A 16,389-nucleotide genomic window follows, 5' to 3' on the forward strand; every position below is an offset into this window, starting at 1 on the left:
AGTAAAAACACTTCTCACATCAGAATACACCTGAAAAAGTTGGCATCCATCCACAGCGGAATCATTTTTAACACTTCACCAAGTGCGTCATTTCAACATTTAGCTTAATGCTTTCTAACATTAGGTACTATTATGAATATGTCGTCATGAAGTGTTTTTCTACATCATATCTTTTCTGACTTGAGTTGTTCATCACATCAAAGAGACTAGCACAACACACATTAACTCAAATAAATAAATAAAATAATCGTCGTGTATGTATGACAATAGATTTTGTAGATTACCTTCCCTTCAAGTTAAAAAAAAAAAAGGTGGAACATGTTTAGTAGTTGGTTTCATTGCTTATTGTGAAATTGAAATCTAAAATATTGGGTAAGTTATGACATTTGTACAAAGCACAAGCCCCCCAAATCTAAAGTTATCACATTCATACATAAATCATGCACAACATGCTGTCTAATCATCTTGTGATTAAACATGGAAAATGCCATGACAACCCTGAAGATAAGAAATAACAAATATATTTTTTTCCAGAAGAAACAACCTCACGAAAAAGATGGATAAGGCAATGACTTTCATCATTTCATGCAAAGTTGAGTACTGTCATGCCACTGCGACAAAACGTATATGATTTGGTCATACCCTTCTACTCCAAAACTAATTAGGCTTTCATGGGCTCAGCACGTGGCCTCCATAATCCAAGCCTATATTTGTGTGCATATTTCAATATTAACTTCCTCTGCAAAACCAGAAACTAGGTTTAGAAAGTGAACTATACAATTGTACGTTTCAAGAACAAAAGAAATCAGTATTTCAATCATAACAAAAGGTAAAAAGTGGGTCATCTTAGTCCCAATTAATAAGTCCTAGGATTGACCGAATGAGAACAGTCTCACCACCCACCACCAAGGCACCAACACCGCAGCAGCAGCAACAACACACTCATCCATCTTCTTCATTTCATCCCTACCTTCTTTCAGCCCTTAACCACAACTCCTTAAAATGTCAACTTGAAAGTTGTTATAACGTAATCTACAACAATTTTCAAAACCCCCCTCTCTTCCCTCCGTTTCCTTCCCTTCAAACATGAAACTCATAATAAACACACCCTTAATCTTTAGCTAGTGTATATGTAATATACAAGGTAGCGACAAAACCCAACCACGATATGATGAATCAGCATGATTGCATGAGTTAAGTGACAAAATTAGAAAAGTTAGCACGGGAGGTGGGCCCATAGTGTTAGGAAATTATTTGATTTCCTAACTTATTTGTGGCAATACATATATTAATTATAATCACAAATTATGCTATTTCAAATTAAATGACTTATATAATGATGATCTCATTTATTGTTTTAAATGCTAATTGAATAAGTCATTATTACTTTTGATTTGGAATTAAATGAGAATAAAACCGGATATTATCTTTTGTTCCTTAGATAATTATCTTTTTGAATTTTAGATATATTATCTTTTGGGCTTTAGATACTATTTTATTTGGGCTTAAGGGTTTAATGGGTGCCATGCTCAAATATAAATAGACCTTTAAGGTTTCGGTCCCCAATATACCAAAACCGTCTTTGTTACTCTTTCAGCCACCTAGGAATAAGAAGGCTTTGGTTGAGGAAGATCGAAAGAACCACAAGATCCAAATTCTTTCATCAATTTTCTGAAAGGTACGCTTTCGCATTATGAGATATTTTTGGTGATTTAATATGGATGATCTGGGATATTGAAATTAATTTATTCCAACACATAGGTCATCGGTCCAGAAGGAGAGAAAATCAGAATAAGTGCCAGATGGAGAAAGGGTATCGATAGTATGTTAATTCTCTTAAATTCCCCTCGTCTGTCTTTCACTTTCTGAAATTCTACCTCCCTATAAGTCCCACTCTTATCAGAATTCTTATCTTCTTGTTATTCTACAACATGAATGCAGGTTTGTCCAGTTCAATAGAATGGTGCAGGATGGTAACCTCAAGAAACTAATCTCAAGCTTATTTACTTTTTTCCATTTATATATAACAGTTTATGATGCATCATAATAGGACACGTACGTAGCAAAGAAAGCAAGTAAAGAGCAAAGGATTACATGTTTGCAAGGAATGCCAAGCTTCTTGAGTTTGAGGGTGCGAGTGACGAGAAGCTTCTGGAAGTCACCTAATTCAGATTCAAGTTTCGCAACATGGGATTCAACTCCATTCCCAATTCCCGTTAGAAACTCTGGTATTCCAACCTTCACTGCATAATCAAGCACAGTTGCACAAAACAAACAATCATTCAAATTACATTGAAAGACTTGGTTTTCGAGAGACTAAACACAATAAAAACATATGAAGAGTCCTACGTTGAGGATGAAAATGCAGATGGGTATATACTATATAGCGGGAAATGATAGGTAGCGTACCAATGTATTGGGTTGATTTGGAGAAGAATCTAGAAGAAGAAGAAGAAGAAGAAGAAGAAGAATGATGAGGGAGCAGTTTTGGTGTTGTTGGGGGAAAACTAGAGGCTCTGGTTCTAATTATCCTTTGCAACCATGTTGCCATTGTCGAAGAAGCAAAAACCCCTGTCACAATTCAACAACACCATGCTTTATAGTGGAAAGCGGACCTATATATAATATGTATCATACATAACATTTTAATCTAATAATCTACCAACATATTCATAAGAACATAATCTCAAGGCATCAAAAGGCAAAAAGCCATGGAGTCTTAAACATAAATAAACCATCATAAAACATGAACATAAATACACTAAATCTAATAATCTATTGCAAGATGCATTCTCATTATAAAGTAATAATAGGAAATGCATCCTTCGATTCGTTCTCCAATCCATTTCCTATAAATAAAGCAACAATTTACCCAAATAAAAACAACAACAATCCACAAACAACATCAACAAAACGAAGCAGCAGCAGAAATTGATAGAGCATAATGAAATAGTAGCAACAGCAATATATAATAATAATCCACAATAAAAAATCTTTTTTTTTTGTCCAGTAACAAATCAATTTTACTTTATTGCAATGGCACATTATTAGACATAAATTTCACTTTAAGAGTATATGAAGTTCTTTCGGGATACACATCAAAACTAATAGATGACAATAACCTTATTCTGGGGTTCTATGCTTAAAGTGCAACAAAACCAACATAAAGCCACAGCCACAGTGGTTGAAGACGAGATATCAGCAAGGTTCTAAAAACTAAACCAGACATCGAATCGTTTAGGTTACTATTCAAAAGTTCAAAGGTCTAACTAGTTTAACCGTGGTTCAATAAGAATAACCAGATTATAATAAATTAATATATTAAACCATAAATAAGCACAGAATAACAAAAAGCATACTCTCTGTGTAAATTCAAAAATCAAAACTTCAAAATTATTAACTACAATCTCATACTCCCATAGTTTCATGAAACAACTCTCAGTCTCAAATATAAAAGGCAATACCCACAGGTACTTCATCATTAATATTACTATTAATATCTGAACAAATTAATTAGAGAAAATTATAACGGGACAATGCCAATCTGCAGGTCATTGAACTCAAAAGCCAACAAGGCCCCAGAACCTGATATCTATAACATCACACGTTTACCACACTCAAAGGTAAAATTCCCCCAAAGCATTTTACAGTCTTACAAAGTTCAGGGATTTAGAGTTTACAAAAACCTGATTCTAATTAGATATAATAGATAATAGCTAGATAGATAAATATAATAGATAATAGATAAATAAATAACCTAAAAAGTAGATTGACGAAACCCTTAATCCCTTCTATTCTTACGCGGTTCTCCCACACTTCATAGCATGCTTTACGCCGGTATCCACCCTGCTCGAACAAAAGCAACATCAAAAGGTTATGGAGGGAGAACAAGGTTGCCAATATTGCAGCATTAACGACTACAAAATTTGCATACGCATATTCAACACGATTTAAATGCCACCTATCTAAGAACAAGTCGCATCATTATTAATAATGGCTATGCAAAGATTTGAACAAATGAAAATCACACACACTAAGATAGAAATGCAAACAACTACTACTACTACAACAAAATGAAAGAATCGATAGCTAGAAGCTGGAAATGAAGAATTACTAGCAATGTTTAAGAGCATAGGTACCTGAGTTTTGAGGAGGCGCTGGTAGAAGCTGCTGGTGGTTCTTCTTACTCGTCAAAGAGAACCGGACAATCCATCACAAAATATTAGTGGGCCCAAATCCAAATTTCAAACCCAAATCATCGAACCGGACCAAACCGGTCAAAGCGAACCATTATTAGTTTATTACACGCCAGAGTCCATAGAGTTGAACTGAGTTGAAGAAACGAGTTGGTGGATTTTGCTTAGTGGCTTAGTGCTACCGCTACTACGACGATGGTGGAGGTTCTCTTCGAAGATATCTTTAGAGTTGAAAGATTGAACCCTGATGACAAAAAATTATTTGACAAAGGTATTATTGTTATTATTCAATTTTTATTATTGCTAATTTTTCTCTATAAATCTGTTGCCTTGCTTCCTATTATTGATGAGTTGAAGGTTTTAACTTTAGACGAATTTATTAAGCTGATCGCTACCTCTGTGTTAAAACACTGTTGTTTAGTTGCAGTGTTTTTACGATTAACCTTTTTTTTATCAAGATATATATAAAAAAAAAAACTAAAAATGCAATATTGCATATTTATTTTGTTTTAATTTTTCAGTTAAAATTGTTCTTATTTATTTATATGTTTATTTTAATAAGCTGCATTTCATTGCATTGTGGAGTGTTATTTATTTATTTTTTGGTGCTAGAAAATGGGAGTCCCAGTGTAAAACAGATTTTTATTTATTTATTTTAAATTTAATTTTCTTGTGAAGCTAGCTGATTCTATTACATTTTACTTTGATTTTTTTTAAAATAACTATTTGCACTCCACTATTATATTACTTGACCTCTTTCGTGGTGTTTAAATCCAAAATTTCCATTAAAAAGCATGTTATCTGATGAGTAGGATTATTTGCTCTTATTAGAGACATTATTGTTAGATTTTGTTATCTGTATTTGATTCCAACACCTTGGCTCTGTGTGATGTTGAAGTTACTCGCATTGAAGCAAGGAGTGAAAGGTTTGACATGTTTATGCACCTTGACATCAATTCTGAGTTATATCCATTAAAGGTTGGTCAGAAATTCGCGCTCCTGCTTGTTCCAACGCTTAATCCAGATGGAACACCAGACACTGGGTATTATGTTCAGGTAAATGGTTTGTTCCAAGTTCCAACAATGAATGTATATCTTTTCGTGTGTATTAGACAATGTGAGCATTGAAATCCTAAAGTGTGTGACAATCTTTAGTTGTAGTAACATTGCCATTAGATTTCTGTTTGATAGTTTGGAGCTTTTGTTCATCATAATCTTGGAATTTAGATCACGAATAGAGTTGATGTGGCAAGAGAATGTTTTCTTCTCCTAAGTATATTTCTTGAATGTTTTCTTCTCCTAAATACATCTGATATTTGTGGACTAATAATAGTTAATTACAAAGTCTATAGTTCCCTTTATAATTCATCTGTTTTCTTTGTTCTCATGCTAGTTCTTTTATCCCCCATTACTGATAAAATCAATCATCTTTAGTTTGAGTTTTTCTTACTGAATTCTTTGATTTTCTTTGTTTTCCAGAACAATCGGCTATCATTGGCCGAGAATTTTGAATATGTCATGTATGGGAAGCTCTATAGGGTATCAGAGGGTTCAGGGCGTGAAAAAGCGTAAGTTTAACAAAGATGCTTTTAATAATTAATATAATTCCTGCTTAGTTTGCTTGTCTTGGTAATTGACAAATCACAAATATAAAAGTTGTGAGATAGAAAAATGTGTTTGGATCCAAGGACAGATATACGACATTATCTCCGAGAACACAGTTATTTGTATTTTCTTCCTTTCTAAAGAATGGAGAGACATGTAGAGGATGTTGTTTCCAAGTAGCAGCACCATAGTTAGAGCTGAACTTTATCCAATTAAGTTATAATTCAATGTTGCAGAGTCTTTTACATTTCCCCTCCTTTATATGGTTTATTGTTTTTGAATTATAGGGAGATAAATATTTCATTTGGTGGACTTCTGATGATGTTGAAGGGAGAACCCTCTCAATTCAACAAGTTTGAGCTTGATCAGAGGTTGTTTCTTCTGATGAGGAAAGTCTGAGAAAATTGAAAGTGCATATCAACGAGGATGTAGTGAAACTTTGTTGTAATAATCAGAACCACCTATTTTGTTCATGTTAATGTGATGCTTGTGACCAGATGTTTGGAAATCAAAATATTTTGGTGAATTGATTGTAAGTTAACTCTACGTTTGCCAGTTATCCGAACATGATGGAATAATTTGGTTTAATTTATCTACAAATGTGTATTACTGTATTTTTTAATAGGTATTTAATCTGTGTGCATTGTAAGTGTATATATCTAAAAAAAAAAAAAAAGATTCTCTTATAGCAAAATATCTCCATGATAAAATATCCAAATTCCATAAAAGTTTATCTGTGAAAAAAATAAGAAAAGATGCACAAGAAATGCAGGGAGGACAGAGGATAGTAAGGAATGTTGCAAATCTCTTGACAAATGGGAAAATTTTGCATATGCCAATAGTTACATACAGAAATGGAAAAATGTCTTCACTTATGAGAAAACTTAAGCAACATTTCAAAACTCTTTCCACCTTCTAAGTTAAAAAATTTTAAGATCCTGTGTGTTTTAACTTTTAACATTCTCTGCATTACTACCCTCAGTTCAATTTTCCTTATTTACATTACTTTCATCTTCCTTATTGTGTGTTCTGTTCAGTGCCCTTGTGTTTCTGTGCTACTTTCATGACTATCATTCTTGGGAGTTACTTCCATAGGCCCTAGCTTTGCTTCAAGATTCTTGACAATAGATTTGAACATTCTCATGTCGCGAGCCTCTGCTAACCTGGTGCCTGATGATGCCTGTCATAAAGCGTGTGAATACCGGTTAAACAAAGAAAATTCGGGAATCTATATCCTCAAACAATATTGGAAACCGAATCGTGACTGATCAATTAAGTTTACAATTAAGGCTATTTGACAAGAGGATAACACTAAATTCATGTTCTCTCAAACTCTCCTTTGTTTTTTGGTCTAAACAACTCAGAATCAAACCTGAGATCTATTGCTCAAAGGGAACAAATCACTAGAATCAGCCGAATATCCTAAATGTTATGATCATAAGCTAAATAATAGGTATTCCAACAGAACTGTACTGAAATAAATCAAGAGGTCAATTGCAAGAAACCGTTCTGAAGCAAAATTCTTTTAAGTTATAAAATGAACAAAAGAACATGATACTAATACACTATTCAATCAAGCAACAAATCTGGTCTATATATATTATAGTTTTGTGGTGAAAGAACAAATGAAACTAATCAATAAAATTTTTCAGCTCTAGACCCCTGTTAATGTGTGTCTAGTTAATGTAAATCATAAGTTAAACCATGAGTTCATAGCACAACACAATCCTTTCAGTAGTTCCTCAATAATTAATTTGAAAATCTGTTCAAGTCTTTAGAATGTCATCAAACACAACATTATCCTACTTAAAATTTATACAGCAAAAGTTGTTATAATGCATATCTTGACTAACCTGCATAATTTTTTGTGCATACTATTAACATATTCTTTTCTTTTTTGGTGACTAAACTATTTTATGATCAACATCTTCTCTATAAACCAACTATTTTATGATCAAGATTCAACGGTAATTACAGTGGAATTGTATAATACTCGCCCACATTCGTTAAGAGCTTAGAACTCAGTGAAACTGCCAGGTTATTCAAAGACATATGATTTAACAAAATTTAGTACTGTTTTAAGATTTAATTCAGATAACTTTTTTTATGACCATATTGACAGCAGTAAAATTTATATATAAGGAACCATGAATATCTAATTGAAGATCTATGATTGAACATTATTCTTCCAAAGGAATTAGTTTCTCTTCAAATTACAAAGGTCAGATTATTTACAGAGATTATATACAACATCGTGCACTGCACTAACTTCTGAAATTTCTGAGCTTAAATAAAGGGAATCATTGCCAGAAAGAGATCAATGAGACCTAAATTTGGAACCCCACGCAACATAATACTCCAAAATGTCGAGTTTCCTTTCCAACCTAATTAAGATAACAAAAACTATAATGAGATAGACATGGAAGAAACTAACTTTTGTCAAATGTGAGACATGATGCTAAAGATTATCATAGTATTAACATACAAGAGAAGATACACGAATCAATATCTACAATAGTACCACAGATTCACTAAGAATGCAAAGCAGTGGATCATTCAGTTACATGATGATGATAAAATAAGTGAACAGAGTATACAAAGTGCCCTCAGATACCATGGGATTAGGACTTTGTCAACATCAATAAAGGCAGTGTGCACAGCCCTGTCTCCCCTCTCCACCATTTCTACCCGCTGCCAATTGCCGTGACAGCAAGAAAATAATAATAATAACAACAATGATTGGAGGTATAGTGATAAAGGGAATGCGTAAGAGAAGAAGACGTTGATGATGATGATGATGACGAAGAACAAGTACAAGGTCTAGAGGAACATCAACAAGTACAAGGTCTAGAGGAACATCATAAGTAATGGCAGCACAAGGGAAAGGATCGGTTAATGATGGCAGTGAGAGGAAAGGCAGAAGGAATGGAAAAGGCTTGAATCGTGTTCAAAGTTCCAGCTTCAACAATTTTCATCACAGGGCATATCAAAATACAACATGAACTATACAGATACCATGACAAAGCACATTCTTCATAAAAGCAACAGTTAATTTATTTAGCCAACAAAAAAGAAATGGGAAAAATAAAGTCAGCATAAATGAGAGCATGAGACTGACATTAAGAACTAATAGCATATGATTTGATCCAGAGTTTACCAAAGGAGGGAGTTCAAGAACCAATCTACTCAGCACCTGCAATGCGAAGAAACCTATATTATTCAAAAAGAGCAAGATAATAATATCCATGCAATGGGTTCCAAAGGTTGAATTAATATTAACATTGTGAGGGAAACTCCAAAACCAAATGTAAAACAGCAATGATGTGATAAGACTAAAGAAAATTAGAAACCACAATATTGCACCAGTTTCTCTTCAGCTTCTGTAATGAAAATTTAAGACCAGGAAAGTGCCTTTGATTTAAACCCTTAGTAAGCATTTTTTTTTTTATAAAAAACAAGACCTCAAATCTCATAGCTAAATAAAACTCATCCATGGCTTTTGTAACAGGCTTCATTCTCATCCTTCAATGTCCCATTTAGCCATTTACCCACCGAGGCATATACAAAGAGATTAATTGATTGACGGATATGATTATGATTATGATAATGGTAGTGGTGACGATGGTGATGGTGATGGTGATGGTAATGGAGGTGATGTATGTCCAGTCATGAAGAATATCCATAGAGTTGTTCATTAGTAAACATGTTCTATCATTTAGCAGAATTATTATAATGCGTGATAAAGGGGAAAAGAAAAATTTTGCAGTTAACTATGCATGTGTATAAAATGCAAACTAAAACAATCAAAATTTATGATTCAGAAGGAAAATAAAAACTTCATCAATGCAGACATTATCCTATGCAATTAGTGAAACTAAATACAAAGGAAAACTTCTGAAGTATTGTAGTTGTTATATTAATAGAGCAGGACAGGGTAGAACTGAATTGAAGCTAGAACATCACCCTAAAGGCCTAAACCCTACAACATCACAGCATACAGAAATGTAAGTTCACACAGCACTGCGTGAAGTAGCAGTAGCACTTACAGTACCGAGAAAATGAAAAAAAAAAAAATAGTAACTAAAGAAGATGACATCAATAAAAATCAAAGATAGCCACCAAAAAAGGAAGCAAACTTATATAATCACTTAGCCAGAAAAACTAACAGAAAAACAGAGGCCTCAGATCTCATATAGCTAGCTAGAAATTAGCTAAAGCTTATGCCACTAGCTTTATTCAGACTTCTTGCACCATCCGGAAGAAATAAAATAAATAAATAAATAAATAAATAATTATGAAAGATCGCAGTTCTCAGAGTTATCGAGTGAGAGAGAGAGAGAGAGAGAAAGATTGGTGCAGCTCTAGCTATGAACAAAACCTATTAGCCAGGAGATTGTCTGTCCATCATTGGGCAGAATTAAAAAAAATAAACAAATAAATAAAAGAAGAGGGAAAGGGGGGAGGGGGAGACTAATTTGGAACAATTTCTCAGATTTCAATTCTTTAAAATTTGAAGTTGCAGATCAAAGCATGTGGCAAATAAAATTGTATCCAAATGCTCTTAAAATTTTGCAATGTTTTTTTAAATAAAAAAAGGTACTTTCTTCCTCTAAATAAAGCCAATCTAAACCCTCACTATTAATTATGCAGTCAATTAATAAAAGTAACTCAGAGCTCAGTGCGGCGCATCATCATTCATAAATTAAGTCACTAATTTTCCCTTAGAAACATGACCCCAAAACTACTATATAAACAATCAAATCTAACCAACTAGCTCAAATAGCAGGCAAACCGAAGGTAAAAGTGTAAAACATAGGAGTGCCCTCAGATCTCATAGCTTAGAACTAATCATAGACAGTTCCATAGCCAGTGGTGTTCATCAAAAGCCTTCCAAAGGATCACAATCATAATCATCATCATCGCCAAATATATGTATGTGTATGTATATATGCATGCATGTGAGTTGAGTGAGTGAGCGAGCAAGAGCCAGAGAGAGAGAGAGAGAAATGGTGGAAGGCAAGTGATCAACTTAACACCACAGCAAAACTGCTCAATACATTTTGAATTATGCATCATTGGGCAATCACCATTGACCATTATCCAAAGAAAATAACAAAGAACATGGGAAGATAAGGTTTTCTTTTTTAACTCAACGGCAACTATGAAGAGAAATGATGCAGGAATCTTATATTAGAGTTATGTAGGTTTTAACTGGACTATGCGCTCAGTCTCTCTTCTAATATATAGAAAGTACAGCTTACACATGCCGTTGAATCATCAGCAATAAGGCAAAAGTAAACACAACCCAGCCACACCAAAATTTAATTCAGAAAACTGAAAAAGTCAAAATGCCAATTTAAGGGACATATCAATCCAAAAAAAAAAGGTTTAATCCATATGTGCGACCTTGTGTATGTATGCATATGTAGCAGGGAGGGAAGCGTTGATATCAAATTTATATAAACCAAATGCACAAACTAGATTATCACACACATACCGCTCAGAATTTCATGAAGTATCATCATCAAACAGAACTTTATAAAACCGTTTCCTTTCCTCGGGGTCAAACAAACCTCCCGGCTTATTGTTTCCATCCTTATCATCATCTGAGTCAGCATTTTCGCTTCTTCTCCTCCTACACCTTACTTCATCTACTCTAGCCAAAGGAACACCTTTCTTCCTCCTCTTCTCCATATTTATGAGACGCCGCCTCTGATTGTACTCATGAAGCCCTTCCTGCATCAGTCCCCAAATTTCTCCTTCACAACAACCAAAGGATCCTTTTCAACAAGTTTAGACCCAACATACGCCTCCCTAAGAAAAACTGTGTAAATCTGATATTTGTTGGAAACATAGAAAATCCCAGGGTGCTTGAGCAACAACACATTCAACCTATCAGGCAAAGCAAACTCCCTCCTAAAATGACCCAACTTCACTATTGAGGCTTTCTTCCAAAGAGTCAAAGACAACACCTCATGTACCAATCCCACATTCCTCTTCTCCATCTCTTTCGATCCTTCCACCAATTCCCTATGGTCCATGTAAGGCGAAAAGTAAGGAACCAAATCGAATTCACGGAATCTCTCCCATGATTTCACCCAACTGAAAGGCAAAGAACACGAGAACGTTGGCCTTGTATTGCCGCTCCTCCTGGCTGCAGCCTCCACTGTGGATACAGCAAATTCAGGGTCCCAGTGAACCAATTCAATCTCCATAGAGCTCCTCCTCCCACCCTCATTAACAACACGGAACAAATTCGGGTACTTTGCAACAATCCTAATCACGTAATCATTGGGAAATCCTAAATTCCTTTTCAGCTCGTTGATTTTTAGAACATTAATCCTCTTGTTGACGCTCATCATAAGTAATTTTGCTAACCTGCAAACGAAAGCATTTTCTTGAGACTCCCTAACAGATTCCTCCTCTTCGACAAGGCTCATCATGCGCTTGGAGAGGTGACAGCGGTGTTCATCGCCGGTGAAAGTAACGTCGAAGCAGGAAGGCTACTTGTGGAGCCAGTTGAGGGCTTTGCCTTTGAGGTCAAGGGTTTTCAACTTCTTCTGAAGGGATGCAATGGGGATCTCTTGGTTTGGATAGTGGAGGATGATGTTCTTGATCTGGTTGTTGCCAATCCAGCGGCGGTTGCGGGAGAGCACGGATTCGAGGTCTGGATCTTTCTTCATGGACCACAGGGAGAAGGTTCGGTGGAGAAGAGAAAGACATTGTAGTTGTTGTAAAGACGGAATCAATGGACCACGACGATGAATAAGTCTTGTGAGCATGTGATTTGGTCTATTGAGACGAGAATGAATGTGACAAATGGTTTGAAGTTGCGATAGGGTTCATCGTGGTCCAGAATCAATTCCAATTAGGCAATTAACAATCACATCGTAGCAACGAAGCCTATTAACAATCAACAATCAATTAGAGACAATTAACAATCAATTCTAACAATGGTAATTTCAGGGCCCTCCTAATTAAAATTGAAAATAAGGTGCATCCCTATTATTTATATTAGTAGAATCATAATATCATAACCACAAAATAACATTTTCTTTCCAATTCAAAATTAGCAAACCAACCCAAAATCAGCAATTGGCAGGATAACTAAATTAGTAATTAGCAAACTTCTCATTCAACAAATTGACAAATTCAAGTCTCATCATAAATTCATAACCAAGCAATTAATCAATTACATTTCATCAAGGTTGCAAGAACTGAATCGATCATACCGGTTTAATTAAATATAAAATAAAATTATTAAAAATTTAATATAAATTTAAAATATTTAAAAAAAACAATATCAATCAACAACAAAATTACTTCAAAAAATTTAATAAAACACCATCATCAACTATCATCCATCAAAATTTAAGAGAGCAGTGAAATACCATCAACAAAATTATTCAAATCAACCATCAACAACTATTCCAGTTTCATAAAAAATTATAAAAACCAAAAACTTAACAACAGAAGCAGACACAGCATTATTCTCCCTAAGTTCAGAATAAACAAATCAGTACCACCATCAATAACTCAGAATTAAAAAAATCAGCAATCAACAACTCAGAAATCAGAATCAATAAAATTAACAAAATTTAACAATGCAGTGAAGTACCATAGCTACTCAATAATTACTCAATAGTTACTCAATCAATTGCATGCTTTCTGAATCAGATTTCTGTGATTCAGGGACACATACAAAATACAATAAACTGATATAAATTGCTTTCTCAATCAATTGCAGACAATTGGGGGTGCAAGAAAGCAAGTTAGAGCGAAAACTTTCATGGCGAGGGTAGGGGATATAGAAAGGATAGAGATGATATAACTAGCGACAAATAAAGTGAGAGAGACCAAGAGTTACAAGGCCATGCACCCTCCGGGCACCAGAATAAAACTCTGTAATATTGTCCACAAAAGTGCGAGAGAGTTTAGGATTTGTTAAATTGAGGCAGCGGTTACCGGCAGTGAGGGAGGAAGGGAGGTGACGGCACGGCGAATACTCCACCGCCGAGCAGAGAGAGACGTCGCAGTGAGAAAGAGACAGAGAGAGCTCGAAGAGGGACAGGGCGACGGAAATAGCTCCGTGCGACGCCGAGGAGAAGAAGGTCGAGGAGAAGCAACAGACCTTCCACAGGCAAAGACAGACACGGGCTCGACGACAAGGACAGAGCAGCCGACGACGAGGACGAGCCAACCTTCTGCTGATTTGCTCTGATAGGGTTAGGGTTGGTGAGTGGAGCTTTGGGCGTTTCAGCGTTTGTGAGAGATTCAAGGGGGAGGGGGACGGGTGATTTGGCATCTGGGCTGACGGTTTTTTTTTTAATTTTTTTTGGGTAGCGAACCGGGAGATTAAAAACCGGTTCGGTTCAGTCGATTTATCGGTTAATCGCTCGTTCGACCAATTAAGTAACTTTCGGTGGTCCTCCAACGAGAAGAGTATGGAGAAGCTAGAGGCACTGCAACGGTCATTCTCTTTATGTTTACAACGCAAAAAAACTGGCAGAATATAAGGCTCGATAGGGAATAAAACCGCCGATGACGAGCACCCAAAGGACGGCAAAGCTAGAGCAGAGACACGAGGAGCGAGAGAGGCGAGGGGGCGCGAGGATGACACGAGCAGGAGATGCGCAATATTAAAAGTAATGAACTTTCACTAACTATATTGACGACGTGATTTAATTGAAGTAAAATAGCGGAATCTATGTATAATAAAAACGGTTTAGTTAATCTGTGTGATAATGGCATTAGTTAAGGTTGTTAATAATAGAAAATTTTAAATATTTTATTTTAATAAATATAAAATAAATGTATTGATAATTTAAATTTTATATTATTTTTTATAAACATTTTTTTAGTTTATAATTTTATTATGTGTCTAAAAATAGGCATATAGGTATATGTTAGCTAAATCCTAATAGAAATTACAAATTTATATAATTAAAATGGTGGCTAAATCAAAATTTTAATATTAAAGGGGCCAATTTTTAAAATTGATATTCAATTTATAATATTTTTAGTTTTAGTTTTTTTACTATAATGAATTTATTCTAAGAATACATTTTAAGAGTATAATATGATTTAATTATTTTGTTAATTTTATAATTTTATTAAATTTTTAATTTAGTTTATATATATATATATATATATATATATATATATTTAATTGAGTTTCTACACTAATTTTAATTTTTTAATTAAGACTTTTTCATGTCAAAAATATTAAAATTAATAGAATATTCCTCTCAAAATATATATGGTCAAAGATATATTACGTTTTTAATTATAAATATCTTTAATTTATGAAAAAAATATTCAGTTAAATCTAATATTTTTATATTAGAAAAAACCTAATTATAAACTTTAAAATAGTGTAGAATCCATTTAAAAGAAAAAAATATAGAGACTTAATTATAAATTTGGTAAAACTATAAGAATTAAAAGAATAATTAAACCGTATAATAATAAAAAAAATTTAAATTTTTGTATGTATTTATTACATTAAAAATATAAAAGAAATTGTATTTTCATAAAATATTTTTAGGCCAATTCTAATTTCAAAATATTTTTTGTATATATAGAATGAAAAAGAGTACTTAATTTTATTTTAAAATTAACAAAAATAAAATAATATATTCTATGTAATAATCATTCAACCACTCATTAAAAAGATTAGTATAACATACAAAATTATTATATAAATTTATACTAAATATATGGTTAATAAACTAAAAAATCTAAAAATAAATAATTAACAATGTTACATATATATTTAAATTTTTTTGGGGAGGGGGCACAATGGCCCATGCTGGCTCCCTTAGTTCCATCGCTGAATTAAAGTATTACTTTATTATTTGAGTTAATTTTTTATTTTAGAAGAATTTTTTTAGATTTATGAAATTGAGATTGGATTTAATAATTTTAGTATGTTTGAGACAATTTAAGTAGTATCAATTAAAAATACTAAATTATAATTTTAATATATTTTAAAAATATTTTTTTAAAAAATAAATAATCATTTTGAGGTTTATTTTTTTGGATATGCAAAGTTTGTGTGTGTTGTGCGTAGTTATGGAGAATGGACTAGACATGAATGTGGGATGAAGAAATCGGACCATTCGATTTCTTTGTTAAAAAAACTTAGGCCCACAAATTAGACGATCTGATTTGTGTGGGAGAGAAAATTTTGAATTTTGGTGTATCTAATCGGATCGTCCAATTTCAATACAAATTTTTTTTTATTTCAAAAAAGTCAAATCGGACCGTCCAATTTGATTATTATATATTTTATTTAAATCAGTCAATACAAATCGTTGGGTCTCATTTGTTATATATATAAATAAGTGTGTGTAAGTCGTATACGAGTTACCAGATCTCCTCTCCTTCTTCTTCTTCTTCCTTCAACTCCTCCACCCAGATCTATCTCTATCATTTCGTATGAGGTAAAAAAATTTACAGTGAAGTTTATATTCATGTGAGTGAGAAAAATTGATGATAGAGTCCTATTAAAAGTATATTATTTTGGTCAGATTTTATTACAAACATCTGAAGGAGTAAAATTTATTGGTAAAAATCCGTTAGATAT

The 16,389-nt window shown here is 33.5% G+C and overlaps 2 protein-coding genes and 1 pseudogene across 4 annotated transcripts; 1 reads left to right on the forward strand and 2 right to left on the reverse strand.

The window, feature by feature from the left end:
* Window positions 1-318: 318 nt before the first annotated feature.
* On the reverse strand, window positions 319-4,460 carry LOC107630079 (uncharacterized). Of its 2 annotated transcripts, none has more exons than XM_016333111.3 (5): window positions 4,140-4,460; window positions 3,758-3,846; window positions 2,410-2,571; window positions 2,095-2,243; window positions 319-739 (listed from the first exon to the last, which is right to left on the reverse strand). In XM_016333111.3, the coding sequence occupies exons 3-5, from the start codon at window positions 2,549-2,551 to the stop codon at window positions 662-664; spliced, it is 369 nt and encodes a 122-aa protein (XP_016188597.1). In that variant the 5' UTR covers window positions 2,552-2,571; window positions 3,758-3,846; window positions 4,140-4,460; the 3' UTR covers window positions 319-661. The 2 variants fall into 2 exon arrangements, with proteins under 2 accessions (XP_016188597.1, XP_088365306.1); XM_088509180.1 differs by having other exon boundaries at window positions 4,115-4,141.
* LOC107630078 (DNA-directed RNA polymerases II, IV and V subunit 8B) lies at window positions 4,328-6,414 on the forward strand. The gene is made up of 4 exons (XM_016333110.3): window positions 4,328-4,467; window positions 5,095-5,252; window positions 5,676-5,764; window positions 6,089-6,414. Exons 1-4 carry the CDS (start codon window positions 4,392-4,394, stop codon window positions 6,198-6,200), a joined length of 435 nt encoding a protein of 144 aa, XP_016188596.1. The 5' UTR covers window positions 4,328-4,391; the 3' UTR covers window positions 6,201-6,414.
* Window positions 6,415-8,256: 1,842 nt separating this feature from the next.
* On the reverse strand, window positions 8,257-14,385 carry LOC107630077 (protein WHAT'S THIS FACTOR 1, chloroplastic-like; annotated as a pseudogene). Its single transcript, XR_015907573.1, has 3 exons — window positions 13,767-14,385; window positions 11,299-12,704; window positions 8,257-8,994 (listed from the first exon to the last, which is right to left on the reverse strand). The product of XR_015907573.1 is annotated as a protein WHAT'S THIS FACTOR 1, chloroplastic-like (transcript).
* Between the last annotated feature and the right edge of the window lie 2,004 nt (window positions 14,386-16,389).

The sequence above is a fragment of the Arachis ipaensis genome, chromosome B3 (assembly GCF_059453495.1).
Source record: "Arachis ipaensis isolate K30076 ecotype BB chromosome B3, ASM5945349v1, whole genome shotgun sequence".
In the NCBI taxonomy this organism is placed as follows: Eukaryota; Viridiplantae; Streptophyta; class Magnoliopsida; order Fabales; family Fabaceae; genus Arachis; species Arachis ipaensis.